Source organism: Pristis pectinata, chromosome 26 (assembly GCF_009764475.1).
Source record: "Pristis pectinata isolate sPriPec2 chromosome 26, sPriPec2.1.pri, whole genome shotgun sequence".
Taxonomy (NCBI): Eukaryota; Metazoa; Chordata; class Chondrichthyes; order Rhinopristiformes; family Pristidae; genus Pristis; species Pristis pectinata.
The window spans coordinates 1,345,689-1,372,637 of NC_067430.1; the positions used below are offsets into that span (position 1 = coordinate 1,345,689).

A 26,949-nucleotide genomic window follows, 5' to 3' on the forward strand; every position below is an offset into this window, starting at 1 on the left:
GAGTGGGAGAGTGGGAGAGTGGGAGAGTGGGGGAGTGGGGGAGTGGGGGAGTGTGTATTAATGGTATTCATTTGACAGCCCTATTTTTCACCGATTTCTAATAGTTTGTGATGTAGCGAATTCAAAGTTACCCATGAATTTGTGTGTGTGGCAGGTGTATGTCAGAAAGTGACCTGTGATTGCATGGTGCTTCAGTGCAGTACTGAGGGGGGATTTTAAGGGAATCATGGGATGTGGGATTAGTCATGGAAGATAAGCCAGAGCTGGAAAGCCAGTCATGTTCATGAAGGGTAGAGCAGGCTCACGGGGCTGAATTGTGAATCCTGTGTCTTTCCCTGATGGGGCCGTGTCAGACCTGTCGACTTCCCAATCTGCCCCAGGTAGATGCAGAGGTGCCACCGCACCGATGAACGATAGAGCCACCAGTTTACCCGTTGGCTTTCCTTCATCAACTCACAGCCCAGGAACGGGCTGAACATGAAGCTGCTGGTGGGCAAGGTGTTTGCCTCAGTTCTTCACACATTTGTTGGTGAAGACCTTTGGGTGTCTGAGGGTGTGACGGGTGAGTCAGCAATGTTACTTATTCTCTTAAGAAATTCTTCCAATGCAACTCTTCCCATTTTACTGGGGCATTTAAAAGGAGATGTTGTGCCAATTGTACAGCACCTCAATGAGAACACAACTGCAATAGCATGCACAGGGCTGGTCTACCTACCTAAGAAAGGATATATTTGCAATAAGAGACAGCAGTGAAGCTTCACTGGATTGATTCCTGGGATAGCATGTTTGTTCATTAGGAAGAAAATAAGTTCATTGGGCACATACTCCCTTGAGATCAAAGGTGATCTCAATGAAATGTACGACATTATTAAGTTGCTTGACAGGGGAGATGCAGAATTGACATTTCCCCGGCTGGCATGTCTGAACCAGCGGAAACCGTCTCAGAACAAGGGCAAGAGGAGGAAAAATGTTGTCAACCAGAGGGAAGTCAATTTTTGGAACACAGTACCAGTGTGTTCCAAGCTGCGGAGGCTTGGTCATTGGGAATATTCAAGACAGCAGTCAATACATTTTTAGAAGTTAAGGGACTCAAGAGATGTGGGATTAGTCGTGGAAAATGGTGCAGAGGTGGTGACTCAGCCATGACCATATTGAACGGTAGGGCAGGCACAAGAGACTGAATGAAATCTCTATTTATAACAGAATGAGCCCATTCTAAGTGTGAGGTACAATCACAGGTATATTTCTGAACCATGGATGCTACAAACCAGATTAATAAGGAATTAATTATCTGAGGAAAAGTGATTCTTTTCTTTCTAAATATTGTTATTTGTTTATTGTTGTCACTTGTACTGAGGTACAGTGGAAAACTTGTCTTGCACACTGTTTGTACAGATCAATTCATTACATAGTGCAGATGCATTGAGTTAGTACAGAGTGCATTGAGGTAGTACAGGTAAAAACAATAACAGAAGTTTAAAAGTGTAGAACGATTATAGGAAAGGTAATGAGTAGATCTGTAGAGAGCAGCTTGCAATGAGACGCCACGCTCCAGAAGTTAAAATGAGATTAAATACTTGTTTTAAATTTCTCAACTTTCTTCTCATACTGAACTGTGTTCCCAAAGGACTTGAGATTGCGAGGAGTGGTCCCAGTAAAAGGCCTGGCTTAAAACCCACAGAAACATCAAATCAATGAACAGAAAAGTCACTGAAACCCACCAGCAGCAGTACACCAGTGATGAATGTCTTCTCATCCTTCTATCTTCACAGCTCCTCCCCCGGTTCCGTTCCTGACAACTGTTTGTAACCCGAACAGTTCACAAGTCAGAAATGCTGCCACAGACTGAGTTCCCACCCAGCACAAGATGCCTACAGCCCTGAAGCAGTTGGCAAATCCATCCCATCAGTTTCCCAAACACCCGCTCGTATGTACGGGCTGTACATAAGATGGGCGTTTGTAACTTAGGGATGATCTGTACACGAAGTAGCTCCAGAATCTGTTACTGACATCAAATGTTTATATTTATAACATGTCCTTAGTGTAATGAATTGTCTCAAGGTGCTTTTGCATGGATTTGGAACAAAATTTGACACCAAGTCATTTATGAGGGCAGTTCAAAAGTTCGTTCAAAGGGGAAGGTTCTAATTTCCAGTTGCAGGAAAGAAACAGGAGTATCAGCAACTCACGGGAAAGGAAGTATTGACAGGTTCTGTGAGGGAAGAACGGATGTTGGATTGTCATAGGATCATGGAGAGAAATTACATGGAAACAGGCCCTTTGGCCCATCAAGTCCAAGCCGACCATCAACCACAGACGAGTTTTCTCTTAGATGAAGTACAAGACCAACCTAGAAGAGGAATCGGCCGCCCCTGACATCAGTGCAGAAGAAGACACGGGACGTCATATGATAGTTGTACAAATCGTTGGCTAGGTCGCACTTGGAGTGTCATGGGCAGTTCTAGTCACCCCGTTACAGGAAGGATGCAATTAAGCTAAAGGGGATGAAGAATAGATTCACCAGGATATTGTTGGGATTGGAGGGCTTGAGTTATAAGGAGAAATTGGATAGGCTGGGATTGTTTTTGCTGGAGTGAAAGAGGCTGAGGGATGACATGAAGTATACAAAATTATGAGGGGTATTGATAATTTAGATAGCCAGAGTCTGTTTCCCATGGAAGGGATGTCTAAAACTAGAGGACATAGGTTTAAAATGAGAGGAAGAAAGCTTAGAGAGGATTTGAGGGGAAAATTGTTCACACAAAGAGCAGTTGGTGTCTGGAATGAGCTGCCAGAGGAGCTGGTGAAGGCAGGAACAGTAACAACATTTAAGAGGCATCTGGACAAAATAAATCGATGGAGGTAGAGCAGTGGATATGGACTTTAGTAAAGCTTTTGACAAGGTTCCCCATGGTGGGCTCATCCAGAAGGTCATGAGGCATGGGATCCATGGAGACTTGGTGTGTGGATTCGGAATTGGCTTGCCCACAGAAGGCAGAGGGTGGTAGTAGATGGAGAGTATTCTGCCTGGAGGTCGGTGACTAGTGGTTTTCCGCAGGGATCTGTTCTGGGACCCTGCTCTTTGTGATTTTTATAAACGACTTGGATGAGTAAGTAGAGGAATGGGTTAATACGTTTGCCGATGACACGACGATCAGAGGTGTTGTGGATGGTGTGGAAGGTTGTTGTAGGTTACAACAGGATATAGACAGGATGCAGAGTTGGGCAGAGAAATGGCAAATGGAGTTCAACCCGAAAAAGTGTGAAGTGATACACTTTGGAAGAACGAACATGAAGACGGAGTGCAAGGTTAATGGCAGGATTCTGAGCAGTGTGCAGGAACAGAGGGATCTTGGGGTCCAAGTCCATAGATCCCTCAAAGTTGCCACACAGGTTGATAGGGTGGTTAAGAAGGTGTATGGTGTGCTGGCCTTTATTAGTCGGGGGATAGAGTTCAAGAGCCGTGAAGTAATATTGCAGCTCTGTAAAACTAGGTTAGACCACATGTAGAATATATTGTGTTAAGTTCTGGTCACCTCATTATAGGAAGGATGCGGAAGCTTTAGAGAGGAGATTTACCAGGATGCTGCCTGGATTGGAGAGCATGTCTTAGGAGGAAAGGTTGAGCGAGCTAGGGCTTTTCTCTTTGGAGAGAAGGAGGATGAGAGGCAACTTGATAGAGGTGTATAACATTATGAGAGGCATAGACAGAGTGGACAGCCAGCATGTTTTCCCTAGGGCGATATCAGAGGACATCCATTTAAGGTCAGAGGAGGAATGTTCAGGGGAGATGTCAGAGGTAGGTTCTTTACACACAGAGCAGTGGGTGCCTGGAACACACTGCCGGGGGTGGTGGTAGAGGCTGATACAACAGGGACATTTAGAAGGCTCTTTGATAGGCACATGGATGTAAGAAAAATGGAGGTTTATGGGCTGTGCAGGAGGGAAGGTTGAGATTGATCATTGAGGAGGTGTTTATATAGTTCGGCACAACATTGTGGGCTGAAGGGCCTGTACTGTGCTGTACTGTTCTATGTTCTGTGTTCTATGGACAGGTACTTGAATGAGCAAGGCATTGAGGGATATGGAATTAATGCAGGCAAGTGGGATTAGTATAGATTTACATGATGGTCGGCACAGACATAGTGGGCTGAAGGGCCTGTTTCCATGCTGTACAATTCGATGACTCTATGACAAGGTGGAGAGAGATCCAAATGCAAATTGCTGTAGATGCTGGAAATATGAAATAAAACCAGAAAATGTTGAAATGATTTGCATCTGTTGAAAGTGAAACAGACTTAATATTTCAGAACAATGACATTTTTTTCTGCACAGATGCCGCATGACCTTCTGAGACTTCCCGTGCTTTCTGTTTTCAATTAAGTTGGGAGTAAGCTGGTCAGCCCAGCTGAGTGTGGCTGTTGTACAAAACACCCGGGCCGTGCTTTAATTGGAGACTTGCACACCCAGGCCGTGCTTTAATTGAAGACTTACACACCCAGGGCATGCTTTAATTGGAGACTTGGGCAGAGTCAAAACCATTGAGTGTAAGCATCTGTTCCGCACAGAGCCGGAACAGTTAATCTCTTTACAGGCGGTCAAAGTTTACTAGGGATTACAGCAAGAGTTCATGCAAACAGCGGGACAAACATCAGCCTCTCAGGTGGATGTACAACCCCAACACAAGCAAGTAAGGGCGAATCTCCTGCAGACCTCTCCAGTGCCCTTTGTCAATGCCAGAAACAGATTATCTGGCCACTAATTGAATAGCTGGATCTTGCTGTGCACAAATTAACTGCAGTATTTCTTAAACTGCAACATTGACTAGACCACGAGTTCCCTCACTGGCTGTGAAAAGCTGCGGTTGTGTGTGGTGCTATGGAAACACTGCTCACTTCTTGTGTCTTTTCAGCTGTGGTTCTGTGTCAGACTGTTCGGGACAACTAACACTTGCCGTGTTTCACTCTCTCTCTGTAAGGATGGAAACTACACGTTCCCCTTGGAGGATGTGAAGCAGCTGTGGGCGCTGATGGACACTCTGGTTGAAGGTGACTCAGCTGTTGCCAGCTCTGTCTCTACTGGACTGTGCCCTTCCCCTGAGCTGCCAAAGGTGTTTCAGCCAGTTTGCACCTCGAGAGATGCCGATCAGGTTTTCCTCAGGCTGGGTGAGTGGAATTTGGATTCAGTGGTCTGTTCTGGTGAAAGGTCATTTCTATCTCCACAGATGCTGCCTGACTTGTTGATTCCAGCATCCATAACTTTTTGCTATGAAATTGGTTAAATGGTGTATTACTTGGAGAGACAAAACGCACACCAGATAGTATTTGCAACTTCAGATGAAAGAAAACCTTGTCCAAGCCAGATATTAGAACAAAGTCTCTTAACTTTTGACACGAGGTCTCACCCAAGACTGACAGGACCAGAAGATTAATGAGAATAGGGGAGGCAAAAAAGTTACCGCAGTAAAAACAGAAAACGTTGGAAATACTCAGCAGGTCAGGCAGCATAACATTCTTTAACATTCCAGCTGCTAAAAGTTAACCTTTCAGGATGCTGCCTGGCCTGCTGAGTTCCTCCAGCATCATCATGTTTTTCATCTAGATTCCAGCATCTGCAGTCCTTTGTTTCTCTGGTTAACATTTCAAGTTGAAGAGCCTTCGTTGGAACTGGGAAGGACAGGAAACAAGTTGGTTTTAAGTTGCAGAAAGGACATTTCTGTTTTTCCTTCAGATTACCAGCACCTGCAGTTTTTTTTAATTTTCAAAGACGAAGGTTTTGAGGATGAGGTGACACTGGGGTTGGGTCCCAATGACTGTGCAAGGGAGGGAAGGCTGACAGCCCCGAGATCTTGTGGAGGAGCAGGTAAAGTCAGGGACGGAAGATTCAGGATAAGAGAGGAGCTCTGACCAAGATAGAAGCTCTGAGGAGTCTAGAGACTGGTGAATGCACCAGGAAAATGTGCAAGAGAGGGAGAAGTTCAGGGTGAGCAAGGGGAGAGGAGTGATCGAAGGACATGAGATTTATAAAGGAAACAATTTAAATCCATTTAAAGTATCCAGCTTGGATTACTTACAGTTCTTGTATTGATAAGTTGCTCCGTGTGGGAACCTGAACTCACTAAAGTCGTGTTATTGTTGACCGTGGTTTGATCGTTCAAAACCCCACATATCTTGCCTCAGGATAATGGCCCAGTGACATTCGCTACCCCAGAAGCTGCTAATTATCAGATTGTAACTGAGCTTATTTCCCTCTCTTTCTCTTACAGAGGAACTAGCACGGCAAGTCGACAAGTGTGAAATCTGTTCTTATCCTGCCTGCAGTGGCTGTGAGACTGGGGGCCTCAGGCGACCCTGACGGTGGAGCTGCGGAACGGAATGAAGGCAGCTCTTGGCTGTCAGAACCACTTCATGAATAACCTACTGCACACATTCTTTCTGCTGATGATTGCAGAGTCTGTCATTCAAATCCACTTTGATCTCTTGGACCTATTGCTGCCACTGACACTTTGACCCACCCCCTCCCCATTATACACCCAAAATGTTCACCACTGTTCACGTGTGTTTGAATTCCATTCGATCCCTGTTTATGCCAATAAAAATGTTGAAATCCAAACTTCCTAAACTCCAATTGTGCCCAGGTTTACAAAAGGAATCATTTTGGTCATTAATGAAGTATTTAGTAGTAAGTAGGCTGTAGTTTAAAACAAAGGTCTCTGAGATTCAGAGTAATGCAGTAAGATGGAGAAGTGAAAACAGAAGAGCTGGGAGACCTCAACCAGTCAGGCAGCATCTGTGGAAGGAGAAACCAGTCAACTTTTCAGGTCAGTGATCATCCCTCAGAACTGGGGGGAGTGAAGTGGATGTGTGACAGTTTTCAAAGCAGAACTGGGGGTGGGGGGGGGTCTTTTTGAAAACTGTGACCCTTCCACTCTGCCCCCAGTTCTAAGGAACGTCCCTGACCACAAATATTAAATGGTTTCTCCTTCCACAGATGCTGCCCAAATGGCAGAGTTCTTCCAGCGCTTCTGTTTTGTTCCAGATTCCAGCATCTGCAGATTCACTAATTTTCCAGGATGGAGAATGGATTGGCCAAAGGACAGAAGACAATGTCTTTCCTCAGGTGGACTGACTAGTACCTGTGGGCACCACCAGGATGGACAGAGGGCCTCAGCTCTGCACAACGTACACAGAGGGCCTCAATAAAAGGATGGTCCGTGAGGGGTCCATGTTTACTGATGATACAAACACTAGGGGAGAACACAACGACATCAACAAGCAAAGCAACTGGGCAAGAAGGGAGGACAATGTGGTAAAATGGGAGTTCATCAGCCTGTGGAATTCTTTAACCCTGAGGGCCATGGGAGCTCACGGACTGAGGATGATCAACACTGATAATGTTTCTCTGATGGAGGGACAGAAGAGAACATGAATGCAGGCTTGAGGCAGGGGTTTGGCTGTGATCCTATTGAAGAGTGGAACAGGCTTGAGGGTGCAACGGCCAACTCCTGCTCCTACCCAGCAATGGGTGATGGAAGCTGGACTGGGCAGGACCCCCAGAGCGCTGTTCTCACTGCAGGGTCCATCCCGTGGGGAGGCTGCAATCAGGATTCTCTTTTCTAATCATGTTTATAGACAAGCTTTTTTCTGTTATACACACTAATCACTTTAATGTAATAAAGATAATCAAACACCATGGTTTGTCATTGTCACATAGGGAAAATTTGATACAGGCAGCATCATCTGATACTGGGCCAGTGCGACACAGATCAGCTGAAAGTTGGGCGGAGCAGTGGCAGATGGAATTTCCTCCAGACAAGTGTGAGGTGATGCACTTCGGGAAGTCCAGTTCCAGTGGGCCATACACAGTAAAGGCAGGGACCTTAGGAATGTCGAAGTACAGTGGGGTGCAAGACCACAGCCTTCTGAAAGTGGAGACACAGGTGGATAGGGTAGTGAAGAAAACACTTTGTATGTTTGCGTTTGTGGGCTGAGGCACTGAGTATACGAGCTGGGACATCATATTGCAGTTGTACCAACCACTGGTCAGACTGCACTTGGAGTATTGTGTACAGTTCTGGTCACCACACTGCAGGAAGGATGTGGTAGCAATAGAGAGAGTGCAGAAGAGGTTCACCAGGGTGTTGCCTGGAACTGGAGGACTGTGGTTATAGGGAGAGATTGGATTGGCTGGGTTTGTTCTCACTGGAACGGGGGAGACTGAGGGGTGACCTTACAGAGGTTTATAAAATTATGGGGGGGCATAGATGGTAGATAGTCTTTTTCACAGGGCAGGGAAGTCTAGAAATAGAGGGCACAGGTTTAAGGTGAGGGGGAGAAATGTAAAGGGGAAGGATTTTCACACAGAGGGTGGTGAATATCTGGAATGAGCTACCAGAGGAGATGATGCAGGCAGATACAATTACACTGGTTAAGAGGTGTTTGGACAGGTTCTTAGTTAGGAAAGGGATAGAGGCATAGGGTCCTAACACAGGCGAATGGAATTCACGTATGTAGGTATCACGTTCAACATGGATGAAGTGGACCAAGGTGGCCCATTTAGACCTGCACTGGCTTGTGCTGAGCACACAGGGAAGTCAGTCCTAAACTAATCAGAACTAATCAGAGACATTCCCCCAGCAGCCTCCTTCTCCCGCACCTGTTCGAGCTCCTCACTCTTCTTCCTCCGGTACCAGCTGCTGGGGGCGGTTTGTTGGACTGAGTGACAACGTCTGGTGAGGAGGTCTCCACATCAGCTGGGCACATGGTGCAGGAAGCCCCAGACTCGTGCAGGAGGCCGGGCGAGGAGACCAGCAGTGGTTCCCCTTGTTGTCCCGGTAATTATGTGGCTCTCGGACCTGTGCTCAGAGAATGCACTGCTGTGAGGAGTCAGGAATGAACCCAGGATAAGGTTCACAATTGGCTTGATGGTAGGAAGCAGAGGGTGATGGTAGAAGGTTGTTTCTCGGACTGAAGGCCTGTGACTAGTGGTGTCCCCCAGGGGTCAGTGCCGACCTATTGTTATTTGTCATCTACGTCAATGATTTGGATAAGGATGTACAAACATAGTAAGTTTGCAGATGACACTAAAATTGGTGGTATAGTGGACAATGAAGAAGGTTATCAAAAATTACACAGGGATCTTGGTCAGCAGAGTAAGTGGGCCAAGGAGTGGCAAACGAAGTTTAATTTGGATAATTGCGAGGTGTTGCATTTCGGAAAGTCAAATCTAGGTAGGACTTCCACAGTGAACAACACATCCCTGCGGATTGTTGTAGAACAAAGGGACCTTGGAGTTCAGGTACATGGTTCCCTGAAAGTGGTGTCACAGGTAGGCAGGGTGGTGAAGAAGTTTTTTGGCACACTGGCCTCATTGGTCATGGCATTGAGTATAAAAGTTAGTAGGTCATGGGGCAGTTGTACAGACACTGGTGAGGCCGCACTTGGAGTATTGTGTTCGGTTTTGGTCGCCCTGCTGTAGAAAAGATGTGATTAAACTGGAAAGAGTGAAGAAAAGATTTACAAGGACGTTGCCAGGACCTGAGGGACAAAGTTATATGAAGAGGTTGGACAGGTAACCTCCTAAAGGTTTAGAAGGTTATTCCTTACAGCAGAGGAGACTGAGAGGTGATCTTCTTGAGGTGTATAAAATCATGAAGGGCATAGATAGGGTGAATGCACTCAGTCTTTTTCCCAGGGTTGGGGTATCAAGAACTAGAGGGCGTAGGTTTAAGGTGAGAGGGGAGAGATTTAAGAGGAACTTGAGAGGAAACTTTTACACCAAAGGTGGTATGTATGTGGAATGAGCTGCCAGAGGAAGTGGGTGAACAACTTTTAAAAGACAGTTGGACAGGTACATGGATTGGAAAGGTTTAGAAGGCTATGGGCCAAACACTGGTAAATGGGACTAGCTTGGATGGGCATCTCTGTTGGCATGGACCAGTTGGGGCAAAGGGCCTGTTTCTGTGCTGTATGACTCTATGACCCATCCCTTCAGGCAGTGTGGACTACCCCAGTATGATGGAGCCAAGTGTGTTTGCCAGAAACATGGTATTCACCATCAGGAAATTCTTCTTCTGATCTACAGAGCCACTCGTGGGACTCTGAGCAGGAGCAAGTCATGGGATAGAGCAAGTTTAGTAATCGGGGCAGAGTAAAGACAGGGAAAGGAATACCCACTTAAGCTGCATTTATTTCAGTGCGTGAGGTTTAACAGGTAAGGGGGACAAACTCTGAGTGTGTATTTGCTCTGGGGACTGAGATGTTACAGCCATAACAGAACCATGGCTGAGAGAAGGGCAGGACTGGCAGCTCGATGTTCCAGGATACAGATGCTACAGGTGTGACAGAGGTACAGGTAAGTGAGGAGGGGGTGTTGTCTTTTTGAGAAGGGAGGATGTAACAGCAGTGCTTAGAGATGACATTCTTGGGGGATCGTCCAGTGAGACCGTAGGGGTAAAACCTAGAAACAAGAAAGAAGGGTCACTCTAGTGGGGCTGTATTATAGACCCCCAAATAGTCAGGGGGAACTTGAGGAGCGGGTGTCTAGAGAAATTGCTCATAGTTGTAAGAATAACAAGGGTTGTTTGTATTAGTGAGAGATTTTAATTTCTCCAGTATTGACTGAACCACCCAGACTGTTAAGGGCCTGGATGGGGTGGAATTTGTGAAATATGTCCAGGAAAGTTTCCTGAGTCAATATTTTGAAGGACCTACTCGGGAGGGTGCAATACTGGACCTCTTGTAAGGGAACGAGGCAGGGCAGGTAACTGGAATGGCAGTCAGGGAGTACTTTGGCTCTGGTGACCATATTCTATTAGTTTTAAGATAGTGACGGAAAAGGATAGGACAGGTCCACAGGTCAGGGTCCTAAACTGGAGCAGGATCTAGCAGAGGTTGATTGGGTAAACCTGTTTGGAATTAATAGCAAGTGGGATGCTGTTAAGAGTGTGATATCAAGAGTCGAAGGGCTGCATGTTCCTGTTCAGGTGAAGGGTAAACCTGGCAAGTTTAGGGAACCCTGGCTGATGAGAGATATTGAGGCTCTGGTCAAGAAAAAGAAGGAAGCACACATTGGGGTTAAGAGGTCGAGGATGAGTGAATCCCTTGAGGACTATAAAAAGATTAAGAATACTCTAAAAAGGGATATCAGGAGGGCAAAGAGAGGGCATGAGATGGATCTGGCAGGTAAGGTTGAGGAAAATCCCAAGAGGTTCTACAGCTATATAAAGATTAGAAGCATGTCTAGGGAGAGAGTATCAGCAGGGCTGAGAGATCAGCAGGGCTGCCTGTGTCTCGAGCTGCAGGAGATGGGCGGGATTTTTAACAAATGGTGTTTACTGAGGAGAAAATCATGGTTGCTCAAGACATAAGAGAAACAAGTGGAGATGCTGTGGAGGACATTCGTATTATCAGGAAGGAGGTATTTGCAGACTTAAAGCACATTAAAGTTGATAAATCCCCAGGGCCTGACCAAGTGCATCCTCTGACTTTGTGGGAGGATAGAGAAGAAATTGCAGAGGCCCTTGTGGAGATATTTGCTTCATTGTTAGTCACTGGTGAAGTTCCCAAAGACTGGAAGGTGGCTGATGTTGTTCCGTTGTTTAAGGAGGGCAGCAAAGACAAGGCAGGGAACTACAGGCCGGTCAGCCTGATGTCAGTGGTGGGGAAGTTACTGAAGGGAATTCTGAGGGATAGGATCTATCAGCATTTGGATAGACAGAGTCTGATTAGGAAGAGTCAGCGTTGTTTTGTGCTTGGGAAGTCATGTTTGATGAATCTTCTAGAATTTTTTGGAGAGGTAACTAAAAAGGTAGATGAGGATAGGGCAGTGGATGTTCTCTATATGGACTTTAGCAAGGCCTTCGACAAGGTCCCACATGGCAGGGTGGTCTGGAAGGTTCGGTCCCATGGAATCCAGGGAGAGCTAGTTAGGTGGATTCAAAATTGGCTCAGAGGGAGGAAGCAGTGGATTGAAGTGGTTGAAGGGAGTTTCCTGGAATGGAGGCCGGTAACTAGTGGTGTGCCGCAGGGGTCAGTGTTGGGACTCTTGTTATTTGTTATTTATATAAATGATTTGGATGCGAATGCACAAGGCTCGATCAGTAAGTTTGCAGATGACATGAAATTAGGAAGTGTTGCTGATAGTGAAGAAGGTTATTGTAGATTACAGGGGGATCTTGATCAGTTCGGGAAGTGGGCCGAGGAGTGGCAAATGGATTTCAATGTGAGGTGATGCATTTTGGAAAGTCAAACCAGCGTAGGGCTTACACTATGAATGGTAGGGCACTAGGGAGTGTAATGAAACAGTGGGACCTAGGAGTACAAGTGCATAGTTTGTTGAAAGCAGCATCACAGGTAGACAGGGTGGTGAGAAAAGCCCTTAGCATGCTGGCCTTCATCACTCAGGGCACTGAGTATAAGAGTTGGGACATTATGTTGCAGTTGTATAAGTCATTGGTGAGGCCGCACTTGGAACACTGTGGACAGGTTTGGTCCCCCTGTTATAGGAAAGACGTGGTTAAACTGGAAAGGCCGCAGAAAATATTTATGAGGATGTTGCCAGGACTCGAGGGTCTGAGTTACAGGGAGAGGTTGGCCAGGCTGGGTCTTTATTCCTTGGAATATAGGAGAATGAGAAGCGATGTTATAGAAGTGTTTAAAATGATGAGGGGCACAGATAAGGTGGACGGTAACAGCCTTTTCCCCAGGGTAGCGGAGTCCGAAACTAGGGGGCGTAGGTTTAGGGTGAGAAGGGAATGAATTAAAAGGGACCTGAGGGGCAATTTTCTTCCACAGAGGGTGGTGAGTGTACGGAACGAGCTGCCAGAGGAAGTGGGTGAGGCAAGTACAACAGGATCATTTTAGAAGCACTTGGATAGGAGGGGCGGGGCTTGGAGGGATAGGGGCCGAATGTAGGAACTTGGGACACAGGTTGGGCACAGTGGTCAGCATGAACTGGTTGGGCCGAAGGGCCTGTATCCATGCTGAATTGTTCTCTGACTCTATGACCTGGGCATTGAGGGAATGGAAACCTTCCTGCTGGTCAAAATGTCTGGGTGATCACGAAGAGAGCTCTTCAAGGCACCGGAGTGCTGTCAATGGCTGCCTGTGCTGGTGGGACCCAGCAGTGCTGGTAACTCCCAATGCCCTAGACACTACTGCTTCCCGCACTGAAGATAATGTGGATGGAATCACTTCTTTGGGCATATAGTGCCTGGGTGACCTCTCGGGCCAGCGAGCAGCAGATAAGGAGCAGAGATCCACTGAGGCCACTTGAAAGGATCCTGTAGCAAGGAAGTTGAGAGTCAACAGGAGCTTGACCTCCACAGAGAGAGCAGGCCAGGCACAAGGGAATGGCCAGAGGTCTTCCCACAGAATGTTCCATATCTCAGTGATGGCAGCCTTGTTCATCATGAGAGCTCCAGGAGGGATGTGTTACCTCTGAAGTTCATCTAGAAATTGGCTCCTCACTGTAGGGTGTCTCCAATATCCCTGTGCGACTGGCTGTTAACAAAATGGAATGTGTCAGCGTACTCATTGGCTGAGTATCTTGGCAGTGAAATGCTGGAGAAAATGTTCCATTATCTGTGGCACTCTACAGGCTATGGAAGGTGTTTGATAGCCAACATTCATGACAGATCAGGTCTTTTGAGGTTAGCAGGCTGTTCCTCTGAGCAAGCTTGAGCAATACAAGCAGTCTGGTCTTACCACCAGCAACAATCTCCCTTCCACGTCTCACCTGTCGTTGTGTTGCTCCTTTTTGGATCTTCCCCTGGTACCTCAACAAATGTCCCCACTCATCCCATCTCCTGGGAGGAAGACTGAGACTGCTTGTATCGCTCAAGCTTGCTCAGAGGAACAGCCTGCTAAGCTCAAAAGACCTGATCTGTCATGAATGTTGGCTATCAAACACCTTCCATAGCCTGTAGAGTGCCACAGATAATGGAACAGATCTGTAGATGAGTCTGTCACTGCCACGGTGCAGTCAAGCTTCATAGGAGGACAGAGCGAGATCCCTGAAGAAACAGTTCAATCCAGTGCCAGGGAAGTTCCTGAGCTACAAGTTTGCTCTGTGTAACCAGAGCGGAAGAACCAGCTAGTGAATAGGTACTGGTGGAAGGTTGTTGTTCTGACTGGCGGTCTGACCAGTGATGTTCTGCAGGGATCTGTCCTGGGACCTCTGTCGCTTAGATATATATAAATGATTTGGATGAAAATGTAGGGGGGCTGATTATTAAGTCTGCAGATGATACAAAAATTGGAGAGGTTGTGGATATGAGGAAGATTGACAAAGGACTCACCAGGATATAGACCATTTTGAAATGTGAGCAGAGAAATGGCAGATGGAGTTTAATCCAGACAAGTGTGAGGTGTTGCATGTTGGGAGATCAAATGTAAGGGGAAAGTGCACAGTAAGTGGCAGGACCCTTAGTACGTACAGTGGGATCACGGGGTGTAAGTCCATAGCTCCCTGAAAGTGGCAACACAAGTGGATAGGGTGACAAAGAAGGCATGGGGCATGCTTACCTTCATTGGTCGGGGCATTCAGTATAAAAATCCGGAAGTCAAGCTGTGGCTGTATAAAACTTTGATTAGGGCCCAGTTGGAGTATTTTGTGCAGTTCTGGTCACCGCATTACAGGAAGGGTGTGGAGCCTGCAGAAGAGGTTCACCAGGATGCCGCATGGATTAGAGAGTACTAGCTAAAAGGAGATGTTGGAAAAGCTTGGATTGCTTTCTCTGGAGCGTCAGAGGCTGAGGGGCGACCTGATAGAATTATAGAGGTAGGGTAGATAGTCAGGGTCTTTTTCCCAGGGTGGATATGTCAAATGCTAGGGGGCATTTCTCGAAGGTGCAAGGGGAAAGCTTAAGGGAGATGTGTGGGGCAAATTTTTTACATGGAGAATGGTGGGTGTCTGTAACACACTGCTGAGAGAGGTGGTAGAAGCAGATATGATAGCAACATTTAAGAGGCATTTAGACAGGTAGATGTACAGGCAGGGAATGGAGGGACCAGCGACCACGTGCAGGCAGATGGGATTAGTTTAAATTGGCATCATGCTTGGCACAGACATCATGGGCCAAAGGGCCTGTTGCTGTGCTGCACTGTTCTGTGTTCTACGTTCTGTCCCAGGAACTTTCCTCTGACTGTCTCCAGTGTTATTACATCCCTTTGTAAGGGGACCAAGATTGTGCACAGTATTCCGGGTGTGACCTCACCAACACCCTGTAAACTGTCATTTGGAGTTTAAGAATAGGGATGTTCAATGGATCAAGTGGTGGTAAATGAGCTTGGTTCTTGATGGTTGGTCTGGATATAAGACATAGGAGCAGAATTAAGCCATTCAGCCCATCGAGTCTGCTCCGACATTCAATTGTGGCTGATTTTTTCAACCCCATTGTCCCACCTTCTCCCTGTAACTCTTAACCTGCTTACCAATGGTAAGTCAAAGGGCCTGTTTCTGTGCTGTATGACTCTATCACACTAACACACAGGTACAGCTAGCAATTACAAAGGCAAACAGTGTGTTAGAGGATTTCAGTACAGGAGTAGAGATGTCTGATTCCATTTATGTAAGTTCCTGATGAGTCTGCAACTGGAGTATTGTTTACATGTCTGGTCTCCTTACCCGAGGAAGAATTTGCTTGTGATAGGTGCAGCAAAGGTTCACCAGGTTAATTCCTAGGATGACAGTTTTGTCATCTGAAGAGAGATCGAGCAGCCAACCCGAGGCTCTCCTGAGTTCAGAAGAATGGAGGGCGACTTCATTGAAGCATAGAAAATTCAACTGGGGCTTGACAGGGTAAAAGAGCTCAAGGTCTTATTGAGTGGTGGAATGGGTGTGAGGGGACAAATGGGCTACTGCTGCTTCAACTTCTGAAGGTCTAATGTCAGATGACGACTATGGTCTAACTGTTCGGTGTGCTGAGACAGAGGGCCAACACTGGTTCTTGTGGCAGAACAGATGCCGTAACAATGTGGGCCAGCTGAAAATTTCAAGTCTTCCTTCCATCTGAGTATCTGAGAACAAAAATGCATAAATATATAAATAAAGACCAGAACAGTGCACGTCAACAGATCCTGGTACTTGTAGCAATACTGCATCCATTCCAAGGACATTTTCATCTTGCCTGCAGTGCTGAACTGAGACAAATCTTGTTATCTATTAATGGCACTGGGAGAACACAGGCTATCTGGTGGCAATTAAATTTTATGTGTGGGTGTCACAGTGTATTGGATGTACTATTGGATATAGTGTTTACCAATTGTCTTACATCACCATGAACCAGAGCTTTAAAAGCTGCCAGATTGCACTTTTCATGAATAATCCTTTCACGGAGATCTCCAGCTAAACCTCGGATCACCATTCACCATGAAAACTATTTTCTCTCTTGTTTTGGCTCTCAGTTGCTTGACAAGTATTTTGGCAAATGTTATGGTTCAAGTAAGTGCACAAATGTTCTTAATTCAACTGTCATGCATTTAGCAAATATAACTACAATTTTGCAACTAAAGCAATATAATTACAAATTATTCAGGACTTCAATTGCATTTTTATAGAAATATTTAAAAATATATTTTTATGTAATTCAAAGGCAAATATTTCATCTTTAAATGTGGGGATGGGCAGAGAGAGTACGTGGGGAAGGGAGGTGGGAGGGAGGGAGAGCAGTGTTAGTGGTGTGCATTGATGGCATTCATTTGACGGCCCATCTCTGCCACTTTCCAGCTGATTGTGATGCAGCTACAACAGAGTTATAGATCAATGAGAGTGTGTGTCAGGGGTATTTCTGACAACGGTGTGGGACTGCACTGCTTTGGAGCAGTTCTGAGGGACCACTGCCCTGGCAGAGGCATCGACCCCCCCCCCCTCCCCCCCACCCACATCTGCCTCAGGTAGATGCAGAGGTGCTACCAATGAACGATAAAACCACCTTTTCCCTGTTTACTCTCAGCTTTCCTTCACCAACTCACAGCCCAGAAACAGGCTGAACATGAAGCTGCTGGTGGGCAAGGTGTTGCCTCAAACATTTGTTGGTGAAGTCCTTTGGGTGGCTGAGGGTGTGACTGGGGAATTGTTAATGCAACAACTTCTCTTGAACAACTCTTCCTAATGTAAATCCTCCCGGTCCTGTTTTACCGAGATGCTGGCATGTGGAATGAGCCCGTGCTAAGGTTACGTGGTACCATCACTGGGACTCGGTTCTGGTTTATAGAAACTTCAGCCCAGGTAAACACGGAATTAACGTTCTGAAGGCAGGTCTTCTGTTTAGGACCCCAGGATGTTTTGCTGGTGGAAAATAAGTCCTTTTACTTTTCTGTCTTCACATGAATTAAGTTCCGAATCTGTTAACAACAGCAACAGTTATTTCTACAATCCCTGTAATGTGACAAATTGTCTCTTGGTGACTTTGCAACTAAATACAGTACCAGGGTGATGTTAGGGCAGGTGATGCAAAGCTTGGTCAGAGAGGAAGGCTGAAGGATTAGGGCCAAGGTTTGAGGGATTTGAAGGAGAGGAGACATTTCACAATCTGTGTGGGCAGGTTGTGGCTGGAGGCTGGAGAGGGATTTTCAGAGGAAATGTCTATTGTTATGAAGCACAGGTCTAGCCAAGAGGAGGAAATGGCCACCCCAGACGTTAATGCAGAAGGAACAAGGAGGAGAGGGGGCCAAACATAAAATACTGCAGATGATGGGAATCTGAAATAAAAACAGAATATGTCAGAAACACTCAACAGATCAGGCAGCATTTCTGGAGAGAGAAACAGAGTTAACGAGTCGGACAAATGTCTCCTTCCTGAAACAATAACTCTGTTTCTCTCTCTACAGATGCTGCCTGGCTCGATAATTGTTGCTAGCATTTTATGATTTTATTTTGGATTTCTGACATCTGCAGTTCTTTTTTTTTAAGTGATGTGCCCTGGCTCTGAGCTCCCCTCAAAGTGGAGCAACAGTGCTTAACATGAGCATGACAAGTAACTGAGGACAAACTTCTGACAGACCTCTGCCATGCCCTCCACCAACACATAAGATTCACTATCAGTCCATTGAGATAAGATAAGATAAGATATCTTTATTACATCAAAACACACAGTGAAGTGCATCTTTTGCGTAGAGTGTTCTGGGGGCAGCCCGCAAGTGTCGCCACGTTTCCAGTGCCAACATAGCATGTCCACAACTCCCTCACCCATACGCCTGTGGGAAGAAACTGGAGCACCAGGAAGAAACCCACGCAGACACGGAGGGACCGTACAAACTCCTTACGGACAGCGGTGGAATTGAACACACGTCGTTGGCGCTGTGAAGCATTACGCTAACCAATGCACCACTGTTAATTAAATAAATGGAAGGAAAGCAGACGTCCTGGAAGAACTCAGCCAGCCAGGCATCATTTGTGGAAAGAGAAACCAGTCAATGTTTCACGTCAATGACCCTACCTCAGCGCTGGGTCCCTGGGCCTCTTCCCCCAGTGCTGAGGAAGCGTCCCTGACCCAAAGTGTAGATGCTGATCAGCTGGCTGAGTTCTTCCAGCACTTCTGGTGTTGTTTCAGGTTCCAGCATCTACAGTCTTATTAGGTTTCAGTTAATTAGTTGGATCTTACTGTACACAAATTGGCTGCAGTATTTCCTACAGTGTGATATTCACTCGACTTCACATTGACTCATTGGCTGTAAAGAACTTTGTGAAAAGCCGAGGCCGTGTGCAGTGTGACGGAAACGCTGCTCACCTCCTGTGTCTTTTCAGCTGTGGTTCTGTGTCAGGCTGTTCGGTACAACTAACACTCGCCGTGTTTCACTCTCTCTCTGTAAGGATGGAAACTACACGTTCCCCTTGGAGGATGTGAAGCAGCTGTGGGCGCTGATGGACACTCTGGTTGAAAGTGACCCAGTTGTTGCCAGCTCCGTCTCTACTGGACTGTGCCTTTCCCCTGAGCTGCCAAAGGTGTTTCGGCCAGTTTGCACCTCGAGAGATGCCAATCAGGTTTTCCTCAGGCTGGGTGAGTGGAATTTGGATTCAGTGGTCCGTTCCGGTGAAAGGTCATTTCTATCTCCACAGATGCTGCCTGATCTGCTGAGTATTTCCAGCCTTTAATTTGAATTTGATTTTTCATTTGATAAATAATTTATATATTATTTAGTTAGTTTTGCTATGAAGATGATTAAATGATAAGTTGGTTGGAGAAAGAGAATCCTCACCAGTTTGTATCTGCGTTTTGCAGCTTCAGATGAAAGAAAAGCTTATTCTAGGCAGACTGAAGAACCAAGTCTCTTAACCTTTGACACAAAGACCCCGACAAGACACAAAAGACCAGAAGGTTAAATAGAGGAGCGTGGGCAACAGGGTTACAGTGGTGGTAGGGATGAATTGAATACATTGGGTGCCACAGACTGGGCAAGGGAGAAAAGACTGCTTTCACCTCGATGTGCTGAAGTGATCTGTATGGATGGCAGGAAAATCAAGGAAAACAATAACAAAGCAATTACCAATAACTGAGAGTCCTGATATCTTGTGAAGGAGTGGGTCGGGTCAGGGAGGGAAGATTGTGGATAATGGAGACCAAAAGAGGAGCCCAGAGTGAGTGCACCAGGAAAGTATACAAGAGATGAGAAAGTTCGGGTGAGCAAGGGCAGAGCAGTGACAAAGGGACTCTGAAAATATCAAAGAAACACAAAGTAAAAACAATGTCATGGTAAAAATTCCTGGACTGTTTATTTCAATAATCCTTTCCAAACCAGCTCAGCAGGAACAATTGGCAGACCTCATTATTTCACAGTCTAAACCTATTTAGCGTATCCAGTCTGAATTACTCAATTCTTGTACTGATAAGTCGCTGGGTGTGGGGAACATCAGCTCATTGAAACTGTGTGTTTGTTCCCTGTGTTTTAATCTTTCTGTTCACTGATTGCTGGGTGTTTCATGCCGCAGGTTAATGGAGCAGTGCTGTTCCCGACTCATGGAAGTTGCTTGTCATTGGATTGTGTTTGAGCTTATTTCCCTCTCTTTCTTTTACAGAGGAAATAGCACAGAAAGCTGATGTATGTGAAATCTGTGCCTATGCCGCCTGCAGTGGCTGTGAATCTGTAGGACAGACCCTGAACCAAGACGACGGTGATGGTAAAAATGGCGGCAGCGTGTAGCTTGCAGGACCACTTGATGATTAACTACATCCATATACAGTCTTTCTGTTAATAATTGCCAGTCATCGTATCCACTTAGATCTCTTGCACTTGTTTCTGTATGCAGAGTGATCACTGCAATATAACTTTCATTATCAAATGGGGCCCTGCAGCCACAGAGGTAGAGCCATGACATCTCCTGACTCTGCCACTGACACTATGACCATCCCTTCCATCACACAGCCACAAAGTGACATTCTTCACTATCACTCCCATGCCTCTGAGGTGCCCCCGAGAGTTTACTGCTGCCTCAGAGAGGAATTTTCAAACCCTGGATTTTGTAAACTTCAATGAATACCCGGAATTTCATAAAGGTCCACAGAGCAGCATAGTGTTACAGCAGACAGTCCTGCTGCCTGGTGACCCCAGTGACCTTGGTTCAATCCAGACTTCGGATTCTGTCTGCGTGGGGTTTACTCCTTCTCCCTGTCACTGCGTAGGTTTCCCCTGGATGCTCCGGTTTCCTCCCCATCTGATAATAGTGCAGGTTGGTGGGTTAATTGGCTGCCATAAATTGGTCCCAGTGTGGCTGCGGGGAGTTGATGGAAATAGGTTACAGGGAAAATTACTGGGCGAATGGGATTCTTCTGTGAGTTGACACAGATTCGATGGGCTGATTGTCTTCCTTCTATGTTGTATAAAAGATTAGAAGTAAAAGGTTGTGATAAAGGTCTCTAAGTTTGTGAGTAATGTATTCAGATGGAGAACTGATTGGCCAAAGGACGGAAGACAACGTCTTTCCTCAGGCGGCCTCACCAGTACCTGTGGGCACCACCAGGATGGACAGAGGGCCTCAGCTCTGCACAACACACACAGAGGGCCTCAATAAAAGGATGGTCCGTGAGGGGTCCATGTTTACTGATGATACAAACACCAGGGGAGAACACAACGACATCAACAAGCAAAACAACTGAACAAGAAGGGAGGACAATGTGGTAAAATGGGAGTTCATCAACCTGTGGAATTCTTTAACCCTGAGGGCCATGGGAGCTCACGGACTGAGGATGATCAACACTGATAACGTTTCTCTGATGGAGGGACAGAGGAGAACATGAATGCAGGCTTGAGGCAGGGGTTTGGCTGTGATCCTATTGAAGAGTGGAACAGGCTTGAGGGTGTAACGGCCAACTCCTGCTCCTACCCAACAATGGGTGATGGAAGCTGGACTGGGCAGGACCCCCAGAGCGCTGTTTTCACTGCAGGGTCCATCCCGTGGGGAGGCTGCAATCAAGATTCTCTTTTCTAATTAGGACATAGACAAGTTTTTTTTTCTGTTTTCACGTTAACTACTTCAGTAAAGATCATCAAACACAACAGTTTGTCAATGCCAAACAGGGAGAAATTGATACAGACAGCACCCTCCGATCAACCAGTAGATCAGTCAGTCCTTTCACACAAACCATTTCAAAATTCCTGTTTCATTTCAAATCAACAGCATTTGAAATCTGACCACAATGCACAAATCTGACCAGCTGCCCCCTATCAGAGAGCATCCCCATTCCTTATCCAGGGAACCTGCATTGCCAAGAGTATCCTGCTTCTGGCAGCAGGCAGGGACACCCTTGCTGGATCTTCACACTCACGATGAGATAAACTGGACCTTGCTGCAACAGATGTTCAATGCTGATTAATCTTCAATAACCCGCCAGGAGGAAGGCCCTCCATGCTGTGAGTTTGGGGATGGGAATAGGGGTGGGGCCTTGTGTTCACGAAGGAGAGAGAGAAGCCCAGGCCCAACAGCAGCAGTGCCCGAGGCACTGGCTACAGTCTCCTCCGGGACTGGCAGTCCATGGCCAACAGAGCAAAGCTGAAAGAAATTTCATGTTCCCACAAGATATGTCACAGGGCTCTGCACACCACTGTCCACAACGGTAGAGTGGGGGCCCTTACAGAAAGGGTATGGATGTCCGAGTTCTTAAAGCAAGATACAATTCAGCAGGAATCAACTGATCGCTGTGCTGGTGTTTAGAGCGCAGAAGGTCACTTGGTTTGCACTGGGGAGAGAGACTTTGATGACTCCTTATGGAACTCACCTTTTTATTCAGAAATCCCTTATAATCTGTGCTGCTGATGCCTGGTGGAAGGGGCAGTGTTTGACTGGGGAGGGGAGGTGCGGCGGTTAGGGATATACAGACACGAACAAAGTTGGTGTACCAGGAGGCATTGGGAGTACGAACTACTCTGTGTAGGAAACTTCAACAATGGTGGTTAAACACAGGCTCACATAATGAGACAACATGGAGCTTGATTAAATGAGAGGTCTTGGCTCATTGGAAGCTTCTGGGTTATTAAAATATTACATTGGACAGCAAAGATCTTCCAGGAATTCTGGGAGGCATTGACATGTGAGAGAAGATATCTTAAAATTACACAGGAAATCACCGGGGTTCAGGGTCATTCCCCAGCTCAGGGGATGAAATAGGAGTTCACATACGTGAACCTTATAAGGCAGTGATGAAGGAGTGGCGAGGATAAGTGAGATGGCAACTTTCTCTTGGAACAGTGGCTTGTCAATAAATATTTCTACTTTAAGAGAAGTACGTCTGATAAACCACTACCTAACTCAATACAACCAATGAGAAAGCATAAGGGAAGATCCCCAGACCAACTGATGTGGGAAGTCAGGGAACCTCGAGGTCTCCCTGATGACCACATCTGTGGGAAGTGCACCCAACTGCAACTCCTGACACACCCGGTCAAGGAACTGGAAGTGTAGTTGGATGTACTCAGGATCATCCGGGATGCTGCAAACATCATAGGTGAATGTTCTAGTGAGGTGGTCACACCTCAGGTGCAGGCTGTAGATGATGGGTGACTACCAGGCAAGGTAAGGGGAGTAGGCAGACAATGCAGAATTCCCTGTGGCCATTCCCCTCACTAACAGGTAGACCCCTCTGGAATCTATTGTGGGGTGACCTTTCAGAGGCCAGCAGCAGTAGCCAGGTCAGTGGCACCATGTCCGGCTCTGGGGCAAAGAGGAAAGGTAAAGTCAGGCAGAAGGATAGTGACAGGTGACTCAATAGTAAGGGACACAGATAGTTGTTTCTGTGGCCGCAATCGAGACTCCGGGATGGTGTTTTGCCTCTATGGTGCCAGGGCCAAGGATGTCTCACAGTGGGTACAGGACATCCTGAGAGTGGAGGGTGAGCAGCCAGAGATTGTGCTCCATATTGGTACCAATGACATAGGCAGGAGCAGGGATGAGGACCTGAAATGTGATTTTAGGAAGCGAGGTAGAAAGTCAAAAAGCAGGACTTCCAGGATTGTAATCTCAGGATTACTGCCCATGCTGTGGCGCTTTACCTTACCGTTATTGTTTTTACCTGTACTACATCAATGCACTCTGTACTAACTCAATGTAACTGCAATGTGTAATGAATTGACCTGTACAATCGGTGCGCAAGACAAGTTTTTCACTGTACCTTGGTACAAGTGACAATAATAAACCAACACCAATACCATGCCACGTGCTGGTGACATCAAAGATACATTGTGCAGTTCACTGTGTGGCTGAGAAGCTGGTGTACCAGAGAGGGCTTCAGATTTATGGATCATTGGGCTCTCTTTCAGAGCAGCTGGGACCTGTACAAACAAGGCAGTTTGCATTTGAACCAATATCCTCACTGGGAGGTTTGCTGGTGCTACTCGGGAGGGACAGGGGGATGGGAACCACAGTAACAGAGCAACAGGTGGTAGGGTTGAGGGCAAGGAAGATGGTGTGACATCAGACTGAAAGGAAGGACAGTGAGGGGCAGGCGAATAAACACAGTGGGACTGATGGGCTGAAATGTGTTTATTTCAACGCTTGGAGTACTGTGGGTAACGAAGCTGAATTTAGAGCCTGGATTAATACATGGAATTACGATGTTATTGCCATGAAGTTCCGTGAAGAACAGGACTGGCTTCTCAACAATCCTGGGCATTGCTGTTTTCAACATGACAGAGAGGAGGGTAAAGAAATGTGGAGGGGTTGCATTACTGATCAGGGAGAATGTCACAGCAGTACTCAGAGAGGACACACTGGAGGGCTCATCCACAGAGGTAATTTGGGTGGAGTCCAAAATAAGAAAGGTGCAATTACACGGATGGGATTATACTACAGGCCCCCCAATATCCACCCAGAAGTGGAGGAACAGATATGTGGACAGATTGTGGAAAGGTGCAGAAACAACAGGGTTGTCACAGTGGGGACTTTAACTTCCCCAGTTTTGGTTGGAAGCTGAGATGGGGCAGGATTTTTTCAGTGCATCCAAAAGAGGTTCTTGAAAAAGTCTGTGGAGACTCCACCTGGAGGAGAGACCTACTAGACATTTGGGAAATGATCCAGGCCAGGTGAGAGACCTGAGAGTGGGGGAACATTTTGGGAATGGTGACCACAACTCATTATGTTTTAAGATAGTTATAAGTGAGGGTAAAATTGGATCTTGAGGGAAGGTACTAAATTAGAGGAGGGCAGAGTACCACAGGATATGACAGGAGCCCAGGGGTGTCGACTGGGAGCAGCTGCTGTCAGACAAGTCCACGTCTGACATGTGGGAGTTGTTTAAAGACCAGCTGATCGAAGTTCAGGATCTGCATGTTCCGGTAAGGAGTAGTAAGGATGGTAAGGTAAGGGAACCTTGGGTCACCCGGGAACTCCTAAATTTAGTCAGGAAGAAAAAGGAAGCTAAAACCAGACTGGGTCCTTGTGGAATATAAAGATAGCAGGAAAGTGCTCAAGCAGGCGATTTGGAAGGCCAAAAGGGGCCATGAAATGTCCCTGGCGAGCAGGGTCAAGGAGAATCCCAACGCATTCTATACGTATTAAGAAAAAGGGGATACCTAAGCAGAGGGTAGGTCCACTCAAAGATAAAGGAGGGAATTTGTGCTTCAAGTCAGAGCAAGTGACTGAGGTACTAAATGAGTACTCTGTGTCGGTATTTACCAAGAAGGATTTGGAGGATAGTGGAGGCAGAATGGGGCATGCTGATGTGCTGGGACAGTTGAGATTAAGGATTAGGAAATGCTGGGTCTTCCGAAAACCATTAAGGTGGATAAATCCCCAGGGCCTGATGGCATATATCCCAGAATAGTGAAAGAAGCAAGTGAGGAGATTTCTGGGGCTTTGGCAAGGATCTTTGTGTCCCCACTAGCAACAGGCGAGGTCCCAGAGGACTGGAGAGTAGTAAATGTTGTGCCTTTGTTCAAGAAGGGAAATAGGGATAATTATAGGCCAGTGAGCCTCATGTCAGTGGTAGGGAAGCTATTGGAGGGGATACTGAGGGATAGGATATGTGCACATTTGGAAAGGTGTGGCCTGCTTAGGGACAGTCAGCATGGCTTTGTGCAGGGCAGGTCACGTCTTACTAACTTGATCAAGTGTTTTGAGGAGGTGACAAAGGAGTTTGAAGAGGGTAAGGAAGTGGGCATTACCTACATGGACTTCAGTAAGGCATTTGACAAGGTCCCTCATGGTAGGCTGATTCAGATGATAAAGATGCAGGGGATCCAGGGTGAATTGCAAGTTTGGATTCAGAACTGGCTTGCCCCTAGAAGACAGAGAGCAGGGCTGGAATGCTGTTATTCTGGCTGGAGGTCTGTGACCAGTGGTGTTCTGCAAGGATCGGTGCTGGGACCTCTGTTGTTTATGATATACATCAATGATTTGGATGAAAATGTCGATGGGTGGATTAGCAAGTTTGTGGGTGGCACCAAGATTGGTGGAGCTGTGGACAGTGTAAAGGACTGTCAAAGATTACAGCAGGACATAGATCAGTTACAGATATGGGCAGAGAAGTGGCAGATGGAGATTAATCCAGGCAAGTGTGAGGTGTTGCACTTTGGGAGGTCAAATGAAAGGAGAAAGTATACAGTGGGGAAGGGCAAATTATGAGGCTATAAGGCAAGAACTTGAGAGTGTAAATTGGGATGACATTTTTGAAGGGAAATGTACTATGGAGATGTGGTCAATGTTCAGGAATCTCTTGCAGGATGTTAGGGATAAATTTGTCCCAGGGAAGCAGAGAAGGAACGGCAGGGTGAAAGAACCATGGGTGACAAGAGAGGTGGAACAACTAGTTAGGAAGAAGAAGGCAGCATACATAAGGTGTAAGCAACAAGGATCAGATAGGGCTTGTGAGGAATATAGAGTAGCAAGGAAGGAACTTAAGAAGGGCTGAGGAGAGTGAGAAGGGGACATAAAAAGGCTTTGGTGAGTAGGGTTAAGGAGAATCCCAAGGCTTTTCTCTTGTACGTGAAGAGCAGAAGGATGATGAGAGTAAAGGTAGGTCCTATTAGAGACAAAGATGGGAAGATGTGCCTGGAAGCTGTGGAAGTGGGTGAGGTTCTCAACGAATACTTCTCTTCAGTATTCACCAAAGAGAGGGGCCCTGATGATGCTGAGGACAGTGTTGGTAAGGTTAATGTTCTAGAGCATGTAATTATCAAGGGAGAGGATGTGTTGGAGCTGTTAGAAAATATTAGGACAGACAAGTCCCCAGGGCCTGACGGAATATTCCCCAGGCTGCTCTGTGAGGCGGGGGAGGAGATTGCTGAACCGTTGGCTGGGATCTTTGAGTCCTACTTGTCCACGGGAATGGTACCGGAGGATTGGAGGGTGGCAAATGTTGTCCCCCTATTCAAAAAAGGTAGTAGGGATAGTTCAGGGAATTACAGACTAGTGAGCCCTACGTGTGTGGTTGGCAAGCTGTTGAAAAGGATTCTAGGGGATAGGATCTGTGAGCATTTAGAGAATCATGGACTGATTAGGGACAGCCAGCATGGCTTTGTA

At 46.5% G+C, this 26,949-nt stretch overlaps 1 protein-coding gene across 1 annotated transcript; it reads left to right on the forward strand.

Annotated features, from left to right (window-relative positions):
• The first annotated feature begins 8,760 nt into the window (after nucleotides 1-8,760).
• LOC127583200 (guanylin-like) lies at nucleotides 8,761-20,141 on the forward strand. Its single transcript, XM_052038967.1, has 3 exons — nucleotides 8,761-8,877; nucleotides 18,814-19,000; nucleotides 20,017-20,141. The coding sequence occupies exons 1-3, from the start codon at nucleotides 8,761-8,763 to the stop codon at nucleotides 20,139-20,141; spliced, it is 429 nt and encodes a 142-aa protein (XP_051894927.1).
• The last annotated feature ends 6,808 nt before the right edge of the window (nucleotides 20,142-26,949 follow it).